This window comes from Lipomyces oligophaga, assembly GCF_038497815.1.
Source record: "Lipomyces oligophaga strain CBS 7107 unplaced genomic scaffold V1516scaffold_1, whole genome shotgun sequence".
Classification (NCBI taxonomy): Eukaryota; Fungi; Ascomycota; class Lipomycetes; order Lipomycetales; family Lipomycetaceae; genus Lipomyces; species [Lipomyces] oligophaga.
In genome coordinates, this window is record NW_027117785.1 from 1,898,466 (window position 1) to 1,913,125 (window position 14,660).

The window sequence follows — 14,660 nt, forward strand, 5'->3', positions numbered from 1 at the left end:
AAATAGAACAAGCCCAAAAGAATAATAATTAGATAATAAACAGGACAATATGATCGACGCAGGCTACTGCACACATCGGAATTTCAACCCAGCCGAGTTTTCGAGAACACGAGAATGCTATAGGGGCCGCCTTCAAAGCGGCGGAAAATTCCTTCTAGTGGAGTTCTTGAATAGGAAGCAGAAGAGAAGGATGAGGGAGAAGAAGGTGAATTTGAGAGAGGATTAAAGAAAGCCAGTGGAGATGATTAAGCAGAAAAAAATAATAGCGTATGCAGTAGAACACAAATTGCCGAAGTTTTGAGGATGTTCGTTAAGAAGAGCAGCTACAGCATCGACAATTGCACCTGGCCTGAAGTGGACAAAGGTAGTTCATACGGAATACGTAAATTTCAGCACGTGATAGCGTAATCTGGAGTACGCAATGCGAGGCTGCAACGAGGGCGATTCCAGAAAATTTTGAGTCGACGCGTTGTACAGAAAGCAGGTTGCAAAATCTATCTGATTACAGTATCAGGCAACGGTTTGAAATTCGATCCAGCTGTAGTAGCATCTGTATTCTATTATGGCCATGTCTCAATTAGATATGTCTAACGCGATCGTCGCACAGGATGAGATGGGTCGACCGTTCATTATTGTTCGAGAGTATGTTTTTGGAGGTTACGCGTGATTCTAAGAGGTCAGATACTAACATGCATCAAGTCAGGGAAAGAAAAAGAGGTATGAGATTTATTTGTTTCGAATGAAAAGGTTATTTATTAATCTCACAGGACTCATGGAATTGAAGCTGTTAAAGTATGTTTGTCAGGATTTTGGAAGATCGTATATGTATTGACAAGGAGTGAAGTCGCACATTCTTGCGGCCCGCACAGTAGCCGATATAGTTAAGACATCGTTGGGCCCTCGAGGTATGAGATATTTGACATTTTATCTAGTTCTGAAAATTTATGATTAATAAATGCTAGGTCTCGATAAGATTCTGATTTCCCCTGACGGGGACATTACTATCACGAATGATGGGGCTACGATTTTGGGCCAAATGCAAGTCGAGAATCAGATTGCAAAATTGCTTGTTCAGCTGTATGTTTCTAACTTTCTGCTGGTTCGTGAATCCTAATTATGATAGATCTAAATCACAAGATGATGAAATTGGTGACGGAACTACTGGCGTAGTTGTTCTTGCCGGTGCACTACTTGAACAAGCAGCTGATCTTATCGACAAAGGTAATTTTAATGAATTCACTGAGGCCTATTAAATATTGATTATTTAGGAATCCACCCAATTCGAGTTGCAGATGGGTTCGATAAAGCATGCAAAATTGCTGTGAGCCATCTCGAATCCGTTGCAGATGAAGTTGAATTCTCGCTCGACAATCGAGATAATCTACTCAAAGCTGCGCGAACTTCGCTCGGAAGTAAAATGTAAGAGTCAAGTGTGGTCGATAGAAATACTAGTTTATTAACTTAATAGTGTATCAAAGGCGCACGATAAGTTTACAAGAATCGCTGTCGATGCCATTATTAGTGTTGCTGATCTTGAACGCAAAGATGTTGATTTCGAGTTAATCAAGCTGGATGGCAAAGTTGGCGGGTCTCTTGAAGACAGTATGCTAGTTCAAGGCGTAGTGATTGATAAAGACATGTCTCATCCCCAAATGCCACGGACGGTCAAAGATGCCAAAATTGCTATTTTGACATGTCCTTTTGAGCCTCCGAAACCCAAGACGAAACATCAGTTAGATATCACGTCTGTGGAAGAGTTTAAGAAGTTGCAGACCTACGAGCGAGAGAAGTTCATGGAGATGATCAAGCAGGTTAAGGACACGGGAGCCAGTCTTGTAATTTGCCAATGGGGTTTTGATGACGAGGCGAATCATCTTTTGCTGCAGAATGAACTACCTGCTGTTCGCTGGGTTGGCGGACCCGAGCTGGAATTGATTGCGATTGCTACAAATGGACGGATTGTTCCACGGTTCGAAGATCTGACGGCCGGAAAGCTTGGTCATGCGGGACTTGTTCGCGAACTGTCGTTCGGTACGACCCGCGACCGGATGCTGGTGATTGAGGAATGTGCAAATCCGCGGGCAGTGACGATTTTCGTCCGTGGTAGCAATAAGATGATCATTGACGAGGCCAAGCGGGCACTACACGATGCGCTCTGCGTCGTGCGTAATCTTGTCCGAGACAATCGAGTTGTTTACGGTGGAGGAGCGGCAGAGATTACGTGTTCGCTGGCGGTTGCGGAGGCCGCGGATCGTGAGCAAGGGATTGAACAGTATGCGATGCGAGCGTTTTCAACTGCGTTAGACGCGATTCCAATGGCGCTGGCGGAGAATTCTGGACTGAATGCGATAGAAGCCGTGGCGGGAGTGAAGGCTCGGCAGGTGAAGGAAGACAGTAGTCGTCTTGGAATCGATTGTCTTCATACGGGAGGGAATGACATGAAGGAGCTGTTTGTGATTGATCCCCTGATTGGAAAGAAGCAGCAGCTGCAGCTGGCTACACAGTTGACGCGAATGATATTGAAGGTCAACGATGTCATTGTCAATGGAAGTGAGGATGCTATGTATTAGACAGATGACAAGGATAGTTTATGTAAATAAATGCGAGTTGGACACTGAATGAGTACGAGCAGGAGTAGGAGAAGTGATAGCAGTAGCAGGGGACGTTGAATTTGCCTGGAGATTGATTAGATTGGGGACATAATTTGTAGCATAAGGACAGTACGTCGATATGGAAAGCATTGAATTTCGTAGCTAAACTGGTTGTGACTGATCTGAGCTCTTTCGCGCGTGTGCAGCTTCGCAGCCGTACGAATTGCAGACTGAGTATTCAAATTGGAACAGGAATTTGGTTATGGTACCAGCTCTTGCGCATTTCGGCGCGTACATATGCTTGAATAGGATGGGTGATTAACTTAGTCTGGAATTTACTATTGCCGGAATTGGCGGACATTTCAAGTTGCAGAAGAGTGTGGTCAGTAGCTGTGACTACCAGACTAGTGGGCGTACGACGTCAGTCAGGAGCGGTCTTAGACTGATTCGGAATCGGTCGAAGATGACATTCTACGTTGCTTCTAGATTGTGATTTTGTTTTAGCCAGAAGCTTTCAGCTCCGTTGACATCTAACTATTAAAATGGATAGACTAGAACTGCGCGTAGTGTGCAATTGAGCAGTGCCAGCAGGGCTACTGCGAGGAAGCGAATAAGATTCAATAGACGGAGCTGAGCTAGTAGAGGGACAGCGAACAGGAGACAGCTCGAACTGCGCTGATGGAAGGATGGAAGAAGCATGGAACCAGAGTAGAAGAGGGGCCAAAGTAAGCGAGCGAGCACTAGAGGGGATTGTATAGACGCGAAGTGGGGCTGGCAGATGTGCGCCTCGCAACGTGGCTGCAGCGTGCAGCTGGGCCAGTATAGAGCAGAGCAGAGTATTTTCTGACTTGGTGCCGGCCGACCTGAGAAGGTGCGCTTCATTCCGACTGACTAGTGGCAGCATTGACCTGCTTCTGGAAGACAGGACTAGACGGCCCTGTCGAAGGCAATGTTCTGTCGGCTTACGTAACAAGCGCGGGCCGAGCATGCGAGAAAAGGGACCGCGAGGAGGGATAGCATTGGAAGAGGCAGGCGGGAACGGAGGACAGTGTGCGTTTAGAGCTCATGACTGCGGAGCATGAGCAGGAGCAGGAGCAGAGCAAAGCGGTATGAAGCGGAGCAAGGCGGAACAAAGCAGAGCGGAAGAAGGTTGTCAGAAGGGTGAGCAACGCGGCAACGGAGCGAGTTCGTCGTGTAGTCGTGTAGTCGGTCTGCCGGGCAGATGTGTGCTGCGAGAACAAGAAGAGCAACAAGGCCGTCCAACGCGAGAAGCACGGAAAACACAGAACATGTGTTTAGGTAATCTAAGCCGCGCTGTGGGTAACTGCCGGGGTCGAAAGCGAGAGCTAGTTTGTTGAGAGTTTGTGCATGGGCGGTGAGAACAGAAGGTTGCTTTAGCTCGCAAACATTGACAGGATAGGAAAGGTAGCGGGCTTGTGCGGGCAACAGACAGATTGTTCGCGGTTTGTGCGGAGCGGGTGAGAGTGTATATGCGGGTCATTCACACGTTTCTTTTGAAGCTGATGTCAATCTCTGTCTGTCAGTCTATCTGTCTGTCGAATCAATTAATCAGGCTGTCTGTCAAATGGAGATGGATGGGAGACCTGGAAGGAGGCTGGTGCTTGTGAAATCAGGTCTGCTTTCTGCTTTCTGCTCTCTGCTCTCTGCTTCTGGTCATTCTCTCTCTGCCCTCTGCTGTGGCGGCTTTCTGCGCTTACCTGGTGCTTGATGTGGTTTGATTTCCGTACACAGGTTTCGATTTCCCAGTCATCCGAGATTGGACCGAGCCAACGTCGTGCCAGACTGCAGAACGCTGTCATTGCACATTTGAGCGAGCGTTGACAAGGGTGGGTCGGCCATTGCATTCCTTGCGGTTTTCTCGAGAACGCTAGCCAGCCAGGCCACCCAGTTGCGTTTGCGGTGCGGCGGCGGCGGTGGCAGCCAGCAGCGGCGAGGCAAAGGAGGAAGAAGAAAGCACAAAAAGATACAAGGAACGACGGCGGACGATGCAGAACAACAGAGACAGAGAGCATTGCAGTACAGGCCCGAGTAACCTATCAAGCAAATCACAGCAGCCCCAAACAAGAGCGAATTGTCGGGGGACCGAGGCCGAACATGAGCGAGAACAGCACGAGACCTGACGACAGTATCGCGCAGCAAAATAATGCGGTCGAATACGATCAAATGCCAGTTTCTCGCAATGCGGTCGGAAATCAACTCTCTTCTTGCTTCAGAGATAAAACAGGACGAAAACCAGAAGAACAAGAAAAATCAAGATCAAGATCAGGTCGGTCAATACAATTTCAAGTGCAATTTCCTTGTCGTCTTCATTCGTAAACTCAACACTCAATCTCTGCATCAAACAGAGAGAGTCAATCGCGAATCTTCAATCTCAAATCTCATTATTCACAGACAAGCTCGCATTCAGAGCTAGAACTAGCGTGCAACTAGTCAACCCGTCAGCCAGCCAGCTAAACAGCCAAACAGCCATACAGCCAGCCCAAATCAGCGAAATTGTAACAAAAGCTGTCGCTGCTGCTGATCCGTAATCTGTTGTGTGTGCGCTTGTGCTTGCGCTCGTGCTTGTGCGTTTTGCCTGTGTAGATCATCGTGCTGATCCAGCGATTCCTGTGGTTTTTCCGCTGTCTCTTGGCCTACTTGTACTGACTCTACTGACTAGCTACTATGTGTCTTCGCTTTCACAGTCTATCTGTCACCGCAACGCACTCATCCTCTAGACACTCTCGCCCGATATATGCAAGCCACCGCCGTTCGTTCTATTGAATTCTCATCACTGGGTGCGTCGGACAATCGACTGCGCCAGCACTATTTCATCCGTAATAGTGTTTATGTTTAGTCCTGTCCGTCTGATTCACTCTATCCGCCCTGCTCTGCTGCTACTGCTCTCCAGCACCGCGCTCTCCTAGATCATGTCCTTCTATTAAACCGTACCCCAAACACTAAATCGAAACACACCCGCCCAGCCTCCGCCCTCGTCGTTCATTATCAATCCCTGCATATCTCGCTCTCGTGCGCGTCCTCGTGTCTTCTCCACCGGTTCGCCTTCTGCCCTCTGCCTTCTACGGCGGCCGACCCGACCTCCAGCCGGACCATTCATTATTTGTCCTCGCTCTCTGTTCTGCTTTCTGCCGCGCGCTGTGGACTCGCTCACGTACACACTCACATATATACACACACACACACACACACATGCTCACCCTCAAACACACACAAGCACAAACACACGAGTACGTCGCTCGCTCGCTGCCATCGCGCTGACCACACCCCTCCTGCTAACCCCCACCGCCACCACCGCTGACATGTCGTCCAAACCTACTTTCTCTGCCTGGGTCATCTGCTGGCGGCCCCTTTATATTCTGGCTGCCTACCTGGCTCAACTACATACACCTCACGATCCTTCGGTGCACACAGATCTGTGTCACAATCTGCTCTATTTTGTTCTCCTCTGCCCAGCCCATCCACAGCCCTCTCATATACTACGAGCTACTACAGCTACTACAGCTAGTCTGGCCAGTCTGCGTTAAAATCATCCTACAATCCTCATACTATATTATAAACTCATACAAAACATACATACGTACATACATACATCCATACATACAGACACTCTTCATCAAAACCATTCCCCAGTCCCGTCCCCTCCATTCTATCCCGCATTACCATTATTAATTACTACTGATACGCACTGTACGTGTCGGGATATCCGTAGCTTCCATGTGGCCCGGTCCCAGTAGGCGGCCCCAATGGAGGAAGCTGATGGCCATTACCGCTGTTCATGCCACTGTTCATACCGCTTATGCTGCTGCTTCCTGCTCCACTGCCTCCTCCGCCTCCGTTGCTGCTCAGTCCGCCCTGCAATCCCACCGGCTGCACACCCCCATGTATATGCAAAAGTCCCAAACTGCTGCTGCTGCCGTTACTGCTGCTGCTGCTACTACTACTGCTAAGACTCGGCCCGCCCGCACTACTCACAACCACCTGCGAAGACGGCGCGTTATTGACCATTCGCGGGGGTCCTGGCAGTGGCGGTGGCAGCTGGTGTGTATGGTGATGCTGCTGGTGCTGGTGCTGTGCCGATCCCAGTGATGGCGGAATCTGTCCTCCTAATGTCTGTTGTTGTAATTGCTGCTGCTGTTGTTGCTGTTGTTGCTGAACGGCCTCCTGCTCCGCTTTTCTCCGAGCGTCTTCTTCTTTCTTGCGAGCTTTCCATTCCTTTCGCGTCTCTTTAAACTCCTCTGGCGTTCGTTTCGCTCCGTGGTTTTGCATCGATACATGCGCATTCAGATGGTTCAGCGTACCGTAGGCCTTTTCACATCCATTATATCCACATTTGTATATCCGCTCAATTTCCTCAAATCGACGACGAGGCCGCTTCTGTTGCTGCGCTCCGGGAATAGGAACAAACGAATACACCGTGTTCCCAGGAAACTCTCCTAACCGTGCGGGTGCTCCGACCCCTGTGCTGCCAGATCCGTTCCGTCGAATCGCTCCGTTACTACCCGGTCCTGGTTGAACTACACGACCCATACGTCCTGCAGATCCCATCATTGGTCCTCCAACTGCCATGGCTGATCCTGCACCGCTGGTTGGAACTGACGAAGTTGCTAGCATTCCTGTAGGTGTAGTCCCAGGAAACCCTGCTGTTGTCGCTGACGGATACCATTCTGCTCGCCATCCTGCAGCGGCAGCAGCAGCAGCGGCGGCCGCGGCAGTTGCTGCTGGATAAGAAGGATATCCACCCGGTCCTGTTACCGAGCCAGTAGGTCCCCCAGAAGCGCCAGCACTAGCAGAAAAGCTCATTGCTGTCGAGGGATCTGCGGAAACCATGGGATATCCTCCGTTTGGACTCACGAGGACGTTTCCCGGAGAACCCGCGACCCTCTGATCGACTACCGCATATCGCGGATCATATGGTCGTGGAGACATAAATGACGGTTGAGCAACTGCGTATTGGCGAACCGCGGCAGAGGGATCCCCAGCAGCAGCGACGGCAGCAGCGGCGGCATGATCGTAGGTAGGCGCAGTCTGGTCGTAGTGTCGCGGTGCTGAATTAGGATCTGGCGAGTCGTAGGCCGATACGGATGCTGCCTGCATGGCGTGGGAAGGTTGGTTTGGCGCGCCGGTATAAGGATTGTAAGAGGTGGATTGGGCGTCACGCGAATCCATGGCGGAGACGAAATCAGAAGAAACGATGGGCGTAGAAGCGGAAGTGGAAGTGGCAGTGGTGACGGCAGGATGCGAATAGGACAGCATGCGCAAGATGGAGAAAGTTCAATAGATTAGTGTCAAAAAAACAAGGCCCGACGAAGAGGCTGCGGATGCGTTGACAGGCAAGCCGGCAAGGATGGGGACAAGAAAGTATTAGCTGCTGTAGAGGGGAACGCGAATCATGACACAGGCGCGAGCGAGTGTCTATGGAGACGTGTGGAGAGGAAATTTTCAGGAATTTCCAGATTGCCGTGAGGGAGGGGAGGGAAAAGAAGGAAGGGAAGAGGAGTAATATTTATTTGATTTGGGTCGGCGGCGGGGGGGAGAGAAACGGGAGACAAAGAAGACGGTCCGGACGATGTGTAGGAACGAAGAGCCAGGGGGAGAGGGGGAAAGCGAGAGAATATAAACAAGGAAGAACGAGAAGAGGGTTTTCCGGGCGTGAGGGGGAGGAAAGAGCCGCGAACAGGCGTAGAGGTGTGCGCAAAGTGCTGGATATAAGAAGGTGGTGCTCGCAATCTGGAAGGAGCCAGTCGGAGGTCTGAGGTCGGAGGTCGGTAGCGATGGGCACGATGGAGGAGAGCAGGAAGCGCAGAATAGGCAGGAAAAAGAGCAAGAAGAGAACTAACAGCAATACAACCCACAGACTACCTACAACTACAACTACACACAACTACATACAACTAACTGCACTACAGCAGGCACAGTCCAGTCTGTACAGACTGATTTGGAGCAATAATGATCACCGCTGGGGGTTCTGCTTGGGAGTGGACGAGCCAGCGGGAAAGCGAGAAGCGCAAATATGCTTGGGAACCGTGGCCGTAACTGTAACCGCAACTAACTTTGCCGGCGCGCTGTTCTTACGGGTGTGTATGAGACGTCTACAACTACGACCATACAGGTCCGGAGCTGCTGCTGTATGCCTCGGCAGACAAGACAAGTGAAAAGTCAAATTGGTCGTAGCCATCGAATAATGGGAGAACGCGCTAATTGCGGACGGCAACGGGGAATTAAACCGGAGAAAAAGCGTTCGTTTTAGTGTGATGGTGCTGATGCGGACGGATACTGATGCTAAATGATGGCCGCTTCGCAGCTGGCGGAGTAGGCGGTGGAAGAAGGTCTGGATGGCGACGGCGATGTGCTCGGCCACAGGTTGTCCCTGCACCGAAGCCAGAACTGCAGCGGAAGAACTATGGAACTGGCAATCGAATTGGATAGGACCCACCTGCAGAGTCGATTTGGCACTGATTAGTTCCTTTTTTCCAGTCTCTTTTGCACGGTATGATCATCCGCGCTATTGATCTAGTGCTGAGCTTGATCACTAGCCAGCATAAGAAGTCTATTGGTGTCCGCTGTCGCAGATTTGTCTGTCGGTCTCTAGTCTACCTGTCCGTTCAGCTCCAACTTCGCAAGAATTCACAATTCACCCGTCCTCCTTCTTGGGCCCTCCGACAGTTGGCTCTACTCCCTGCCATATTTGCCGTACCGCTAACTTGCGGCCTACGTTTTTCTCTATCGCAACAGCGGCACACACTCTCCGTCAACGGAGATCTGTCGGCGGCCTCACTAGCTGTTAATGGTCGCTCTTATTAGACCAGCGGCGGGTATCGGCCCCGTCAGCCTAACAGTTAATACTACCCGCCTCACATCTGCCTGCCACCAGCCTGGCTCGAGCGCATTACTACAGTCTGACCCGGCGTTACGTGAATCTAGCCGCCTTTGTCTAGTCTAGCCTCGCCAACGGAACCTGCCGCTGGCCGTCTGTGGGCCACCGCGTCAGCCTCTGCGGATAAGCTATATGCCGATATGCCGATCGTGTTATGTAACATTGTGTAAGAAACCTTATCTGCTGTTATGTAATTGTCTCCAATTGGCGTCTTATGTAATGTGCTTATGTAATTGGACCTTCAATCGTTTTACGTAATCTTTTCGCAATTGCGATCGTGATCGCGATCGCGCTACAGCTCTCTCTCACAGCCTAAGTTCAATTTGGCGATTATGTAAGAATTCATTATGTACATGCCGCTCTGCCCAAAGTTCTGGTCAAATCTCTAAAATATGCTTCATGCGCTCGTACACAAAAAATGCGCAAGACGCCATCGGAACAACCTTTATGTATCCGATCGTCAGACCTACAAAAAACCCGCGAGCACCGTTTTCTCTCCAAATAAGCTTGGCCATGCTTGTCATTCCCAGCTTCATGCCAGTCGACTGCGAAGCTCCACTAACTTGCAGTCGGCGACGGATGACTTCTAGTGGATAACTTGCCGTTTGCGCAACCATGCCTGCAATACCTCCAGCCGTGAGCTGGGCCCATGCCTTTAAAGGAACATGTCTGTCTTTAGTAGATTCTCCAGTCGTCACTGCGTACTGAGCGAGTACGCCCGATCTCAGAATGTCATGAATTGTGTCGTGAGTAAGAAATGACACTCCAGCGTATGGAAGCATGCCGATAACTGTAGGCACAAATCCTCGGAAGAAGTTCTTGACTCCTCGGAATTTCGTTAACGGCGACCGGCTATGGACAGGTACAGTTGAAGATGCAGAAGTTGATGCAGTTGATGATGATGATGAGTGGATGTCAGTTTCTTCGAAGATTGCTCTACTAATCGTTCTGAAAGAAGTTGATCCAGTTTTCCGCGACTCGAATGCTAGCCGCACTCGAACCAGCTCAAGGGGATAAGTGAAAAACACAGAGCAGACACCAGCTAGTGATCCGGACAATGTTCGTCTGATATTTGTTTCTTGTTGTGGATTCGCAATCAAAACCGTTCGAATCTGCTCGTAGGCCACAAACTTAATTCCTGCGTAAGGAAATATGCGCAGCAATGTTGCAAAATGGCCTTGAAATAGTCCAGGCAGGCCATCATTGACAAAAATATATTTCATTGCTCGAGCCAGTGCAAACCGATTCCCCGAGAATTTCTGGAACTCCGGCGATCGAGTCTGGAACAAAATCTTGACACGATCTAGTGGAGCGATGAGTGTTTTCGCCTTTGCAATTGTCAGTATAAACATATTGATTGGGATAGAACTCAAAAGAGAATGCGAACTACTTACAGCACATCCAGCACACCCGCCAGCAATACCGCTTTTAATAATGTAGTCTGTAGTTTGCTTGCCAGTTGACGAGGGCACTAGTGCTGGCGGACGAACATTGCCTGGTTCAGTATTTGCAGCGTCGACTGCTGCCACCGCAGTCGCAGCCCTTGTTGCACTCGAGACACCCACTGCACCTGCAGTGACGATTACCGCTGTCCCGACTGGGACGGCCATGATAGTTGTCTTGTGGTGCGCAAAAGAGTGCGAGTCCACGCGCTTGTCGAGATGATGTCGACAAATCACCAACTAAGGAGGTTCCGCTTCCGTTGATGTTGGATTGTACTTTTTTTTATCGTCTCCACCGGACAACCGGATACTCGAATCTGTCCAGTATGAGCGGCAAAGTTTCAAATTTACAGCCGTCACGGATTCTAGCACTGTCTGGTCAATCAACTAATGAAAGAAGAAAATCGGCACAAGCAATCGATCCGATTATTGGCCAGAAGCAAAAACAGAATGAATCCGGTGAAGCTGTGCAGCCTTGCCGAACTAGATTACTGACGGAGTGGGGTTTGCCGACTAGACGCAGTGAGCACTGTGCAAATATGAGGAGAAAAAAACCCAGAGATTTGTCCCAGGTTCCGATTTTTTTGGCGGGGTTGCTGACTTTCTATTGTTTGCTGATTCGGTCAATCTGAGGGCCTTGACTGCAGGCGAGTCGAGAGTGCGCAGCAGTAATAGCAGGAGAACTAAGAGAATTATTCTGAGTGAAAGGGGCATTGGTAGTGAATCTCTGCAATTATTTTGCTACTTTTACCAACTACTATTTACCAAATAAATAGCTTAGCTATTCTCGCCTGCTTCCGACTTCCGCAATAACAGTTGCGGGGACATTGGGGTTGGTACAGTATCCCAGAGACTATTTGAGCCGGCAGTTTAGTCTGGGGGCGGGGAATTAATTTCTAGGGATAGCTGGCAGGGCAAAGATAAAGTACAATCAGGTCAGTAGTTAGTCCATTCAAGCAAGGAAGAAAGAAGGAGAATTTTGCTTTCATATATGTTTATTCCACATAGTCAAACTGAACTTGGAACTCAGTCGAACCCAAAAGCCGGTAGAAATGAGAATTCAAATTTGATTAAGATTTAGTCCAAACACAGCCATGTTGAGACAATGGACATTATTGTTCCCAGTAATACTGTACACAAAGTAGAATAGTCGGCCAATGCCGAAGCCCGTTCGACACTAATGCAGAAACAGTACGCTACCATGGAAGTGCGATTGATTTACGACCATTTGTAGTCTGATTAATGACGGCAGTCCGATCAGCTTATGCTCTGGTACTTCTGGCTAGTCGAGCCATCACCGGTCTGTTGTCAGCTCACCGGACCCAGCTGAACTTGTGATTTTTCCGGCTAATGAAATACCTGCCGGAGCCCTAATTATTCCAGATTACACAGGACAGGTCAATCAAATCTAAACAGACTGGAATAAGCTGACAACTACCGCGAGATGATTCATGGTTCTGCTACAGCAGTCAGATATAGTACGCCTTTTGTCAGCTCGTACCATCGCTAGTCATCTTCCGCTCATTCGGTCGAATTAATTATGTTTTCTTTTTATCTATTACTTCAAGTTCCAACAACTTCAAAATTTCAAGTCTGTCACCTTTGATCAGGTTCGCTTACATAATCATATTATCGACTACACAGTAACCCCAGATAAAGTTTCGGAACCTGGTTCTCGGCTGTTCTCCCATTCAAGAAAGAGTTCTCGCCAGGTCTCTTTACTCCCCTTCGATCTTTGCTGATCGCACTTGATTTTACTGAATCACCACTCATCGGACCGACAGCCAAATTACCATGTCGTTGAGATTTGTCCTCAGAAACGTAGCTTCACGTTCGTCGATGTTGCTTGGCCGACGGTCGTTATTTCTCGGTAGCAAGTTTCAGGCTGACACGCTGATCCGGCTCCCTCGCGTGCGCTTTAATTCGTCTACGAGCGGCAAATCTCTTGGATCCGCAGCTTCTGGATCGGCACCTGCAGAAATACCAAAGAAAAAAGCCGGCAGACTCGCAGAGCTAACAAAAAAGTACGGATGGACAGTCGTGTGGGTCTATTTAGGATTGTCGTTGATCGACTATCCCTTCTGTTTTTTCGCGGTTCATGCCATGGGTCAAGAGAAGATCGGTGAATTAGAGGATTATGTATTGGACACAATCAGTCCAGTGACCGACAAAATTTCAGAAGTTCTGCAGGATCTTGGCTTGAAAAAGAAGAGTACGTTTAATTTGTCTCCCCTTATAAGACTTACAAACCATTAACCTCTGCAGAGTCTGAAGAAGATAAGCCCGTCATCTCTGACGAAACCAGCGCGGAACTAAAGACTCACAAAGCATCTATCTGGACAGAAGCCGTGATTGCGTATGGATTCCATAAGAGTCTACTTGTATTCCGAATACCATTGGCGGCTGCTATTACACCTTCTGTGTTAAAATTCTGCCAGAAGCATTTTCCGTCGCTATATGCACCTAAGCCGCGATTTGGTGTTAAGGCTGATGCAAAGCGAAGAATTGGGGGTGGATTGTTTTAGGCGGTGCATGGTTAGGCAATTGATGGTTGAACAATGGAATTAATATAGCTCAACTATTTATTGCTGATGTTTGTATATAGAAATTAATAAGGTATTCTGGAACCGACAACATCTATTCCTTTTAATATAACTTTAACTCTCCCGTAATCATATCCAATTTAGATTTCGGTGCGGGGCCCAATCCTAGCACAGTCGCTGATCCAGCTGCTATCTGGGTTCGGCCGGCATCATGAATCAAACAATGCGTGATTCCAAGAGACTCAGCTTGTGCTCTGAAAATCTCCAGTGCTTCTTCCGTCTTGGTCTGTAGCGTGATTTTCGGTTGCCCATGTGATTCCCATATCCGTAATATATTTGGGGCTCTTTTCAGTGCACGCTTGTAGCAACCTAACGCTGCATGGCAACATTGCGCAGCTGCTTTGCCCTTAGTCATTCCTAGATCTGTTCGCACTACTAAGATCTAAGTTTCTTGCATTAGTCATACAGAAATTTATGTATATATGAGCCTATTTACCATTTTATGTTCGGTTAATAGATCTGAAAATGAGGAGTCTTGAATGGTTTCCTGATCGCTCTCCGAATCGTATTCATCGCTTTCCTCATCCTTCGAATCCTCTGATCCTGCCGACCTTGACTCTACGCAGGCGTACGTTACCGCCCCAATCAGAAACCCTGCCAAACCTGTGCTCACAATCTTCAATGTGTCTGAAGGCAATTGCATTTTGTATAGACAAATAAAGCAGGTTCTAGTCCAAGTTGTCTGAGGTTAATTCGACATGTGCACGTGATGCAGGCGTTCATTTTACGGTACAGCTACGATTCAATGAACTGATACCTGCCATTTAGTGTATGAAACATTGAACGATAATAACGTATGGCTTATTGGCAAGAAAGCTGGAGTCGTTGAAGTGCGCTAGTAATGTAACTGAGGATTGGATTATTAGAAGTGTCTGAGCAACCTGACTGGTGTCAGATGATACAAGCTAGTCTGTACAGCCCATGATTTGGATGCTGTACAGCTGGACCTGAGTTGGACAATTTGATTAGTACTATAACCACACTACAATACTACTGGGATGCTAGCCAACTGCTACTCGGTTCTCGACTTGGCCATGCTCGAATATGATGTTTCGATGACATAAATGGAGCAGAGCCCAACTGCGGGGAGAGAGAAGAATTCAATAGCCGAAGAGGGGCAGAATGTGGA

General features: G+C 48.7%; 5 protein-coding genes across 5 annotated transcripts; 2 read left to right on the forward strand and 3 right to left on the reverse strand.

The window, feature by feature from the left end:
• Positions 1–395: 395 nt before the first annotated feature.
• Positions 396–2,737, forward strand: V1516DRAFT_669186 (chaperonin Cpn60/TCP-1 family). Its single transcript, XM_066921139.1, has 8 exons — positions 396–642; positions 700–717; positions 768–792; positions 845–905; positions 963–1,077; positions 1,124–1,221; positions 1,269–1,419; positions 1,469–2,737. The coding sequence occupies exons 1-8, from the start codon at positions 563–565 to the stop codon at positions 2,568–2,570; spliced, it is 1,650 nt and encodes a 549-aa protein (XP_066780211.1). The 5' UTR covers positions 396–562; the 3' UTR covers positions 2,571–2,737.
• Positions 2,738–6,722: 3,985 nt separating this feature from the next.
• On the reverse strand, positions 6,723–7,784 carry V1516DRAFT_617121 (uncharacterized protein; the record flags this gene model as incomplete). Its single annotated transcript, XM_066919354.1, has 3 exons — positions 6,723–7,045; positions 7,133–7,288; positions 7,352–7,784. Coding segments are annotated over 3 exons (912 nt in total), but the record flags the coding sequence as incomplete, so codon positions are not given.
• Positions 7,785–9,720: 1,936 nt separating this feature from the next.
• V1516DRAFT_669194 (mitochondrial carrier) lies at positions 9,721–11,426 on the reverse strand. Its single transcript, XM_066921140.1, has 2 exons — positions 10,881–11,426; positions 9,721–10,814 (listed from the first exon to the last, which is right to left on the reverse strand). Exons 1-2 carry the CDS (start codon positions 11,094–11,096, stop codon positions 9,864–9,866), a joined length of 1,167 nt encoding a protein of 388 aa, XP_066780213.1. The 5' UTR covers positions 11,097–11,426; the 3' UTR covers positions 9,721–9,863.
• Positions 11,427–12,658: 1,232 nt separating this feature from the next.
• On the forward strand, positions 12,659–13,600 carry V1516DRAFT_688959 (uncharacterized protein). The gene is made up of 2 exons (XM_066923792.1): positions 12,659–13,140; positions 13,194–13,600. Exons 1-2 carry the CDS (start codon positions 12,723–12,725, stop codon positions 13,451–13,453), a joined length of 678 nt encoding a protein of 225 aa, XP_066780214.1. The 5' UTR covers positions 12,659–12,722; the 3' UTR covers positions 13,454–13,600.
• On the reverse strand, positions 13,497–14,201 carry V1516DRAFT_669197 (peptidyl-tRNA hydrolase 2). Its single transcript, XM_066921141.1, has 2 exons — positions 13,968–14,201; positions 13,497–13,913 (listed from the first exon to the last, which is right to left on the reverse strand). Exons 1-2 carry the CDS (start codon positions 14,172–14,174, stop codon positions 13,575–13,577), a joined length of 546 nt encoding a protein of 181 aa, XP_066780215.1. The 5' UTR covers positions 14,175–14,201; the 3' UTR covers positions 13,497–13,574.
• Positions 14,202–14,660: the final 459 nt, after the last annotated feature.

Coding starts and splice junctions, on each gene's coding strand:
- V1516DRAFT_669186 (XM_066921139.1), top strand. CDS start 563: ATGGCCATGTCTCAATTAGATATGTCTAACGCGATCGTCGCACAGGAT. Junction 1,078..1,123: donor GCAAAATTGCTTGTTCAGCT/GTATGTTTCTAA, acceptor TAATTATGATAG/ATCTAAATCACAAGATGATG. Junction 1,222..1,268: donor AGCTGATCTTATCGACAAAG/GTAATTTTAATG, acceptor TTGATTATTTAG/GAATCCACCCAATTCGAGTT.
- V1516DRAFT_669197 (XM_066921141.1), bottom strand. CDS start 14,174: ATGCAATTGCCTTCAGACACATTGAAGATTGTGAGCACAGGTTTGGCA. Junction 13,914..13,967: donor TATTAACCGAACATAAAATG/GTAAATAGGCTC, acceptor CAAGAAACTTAG/ATCTTAGTAGTGCGAACAGA.
- V1516DRAFT_669194 (XM_066921140.1), bottom strand. CDS start 11,096: ATGGCCGTCCCAGTCGGGACAGCGGTAATCGTCACTGCAGGTGCAGTG. Junction 10,815..10,880: donor GCGGGTGTGCTGGATGTGCT/GTAAGTAGTTCG, acceptor ACAATTGCAAAG/GCGAAAACACTCATCGCTCC.
- V1516DRAFT_688959 (XM_066923792.1), top strand. CDS start 12,723: ATGTCGTTGAGATTTGTCCTCAGAAACGTAGCTTCACGTTCGTCGATG. Junction 13,141..13,193: donor TCTTGGCTTGAAAAAGAAGA/GTACGTTTAATT, acceptor TAACCTCTGCAG/AGTCTGAAGAAGATAAGCCC.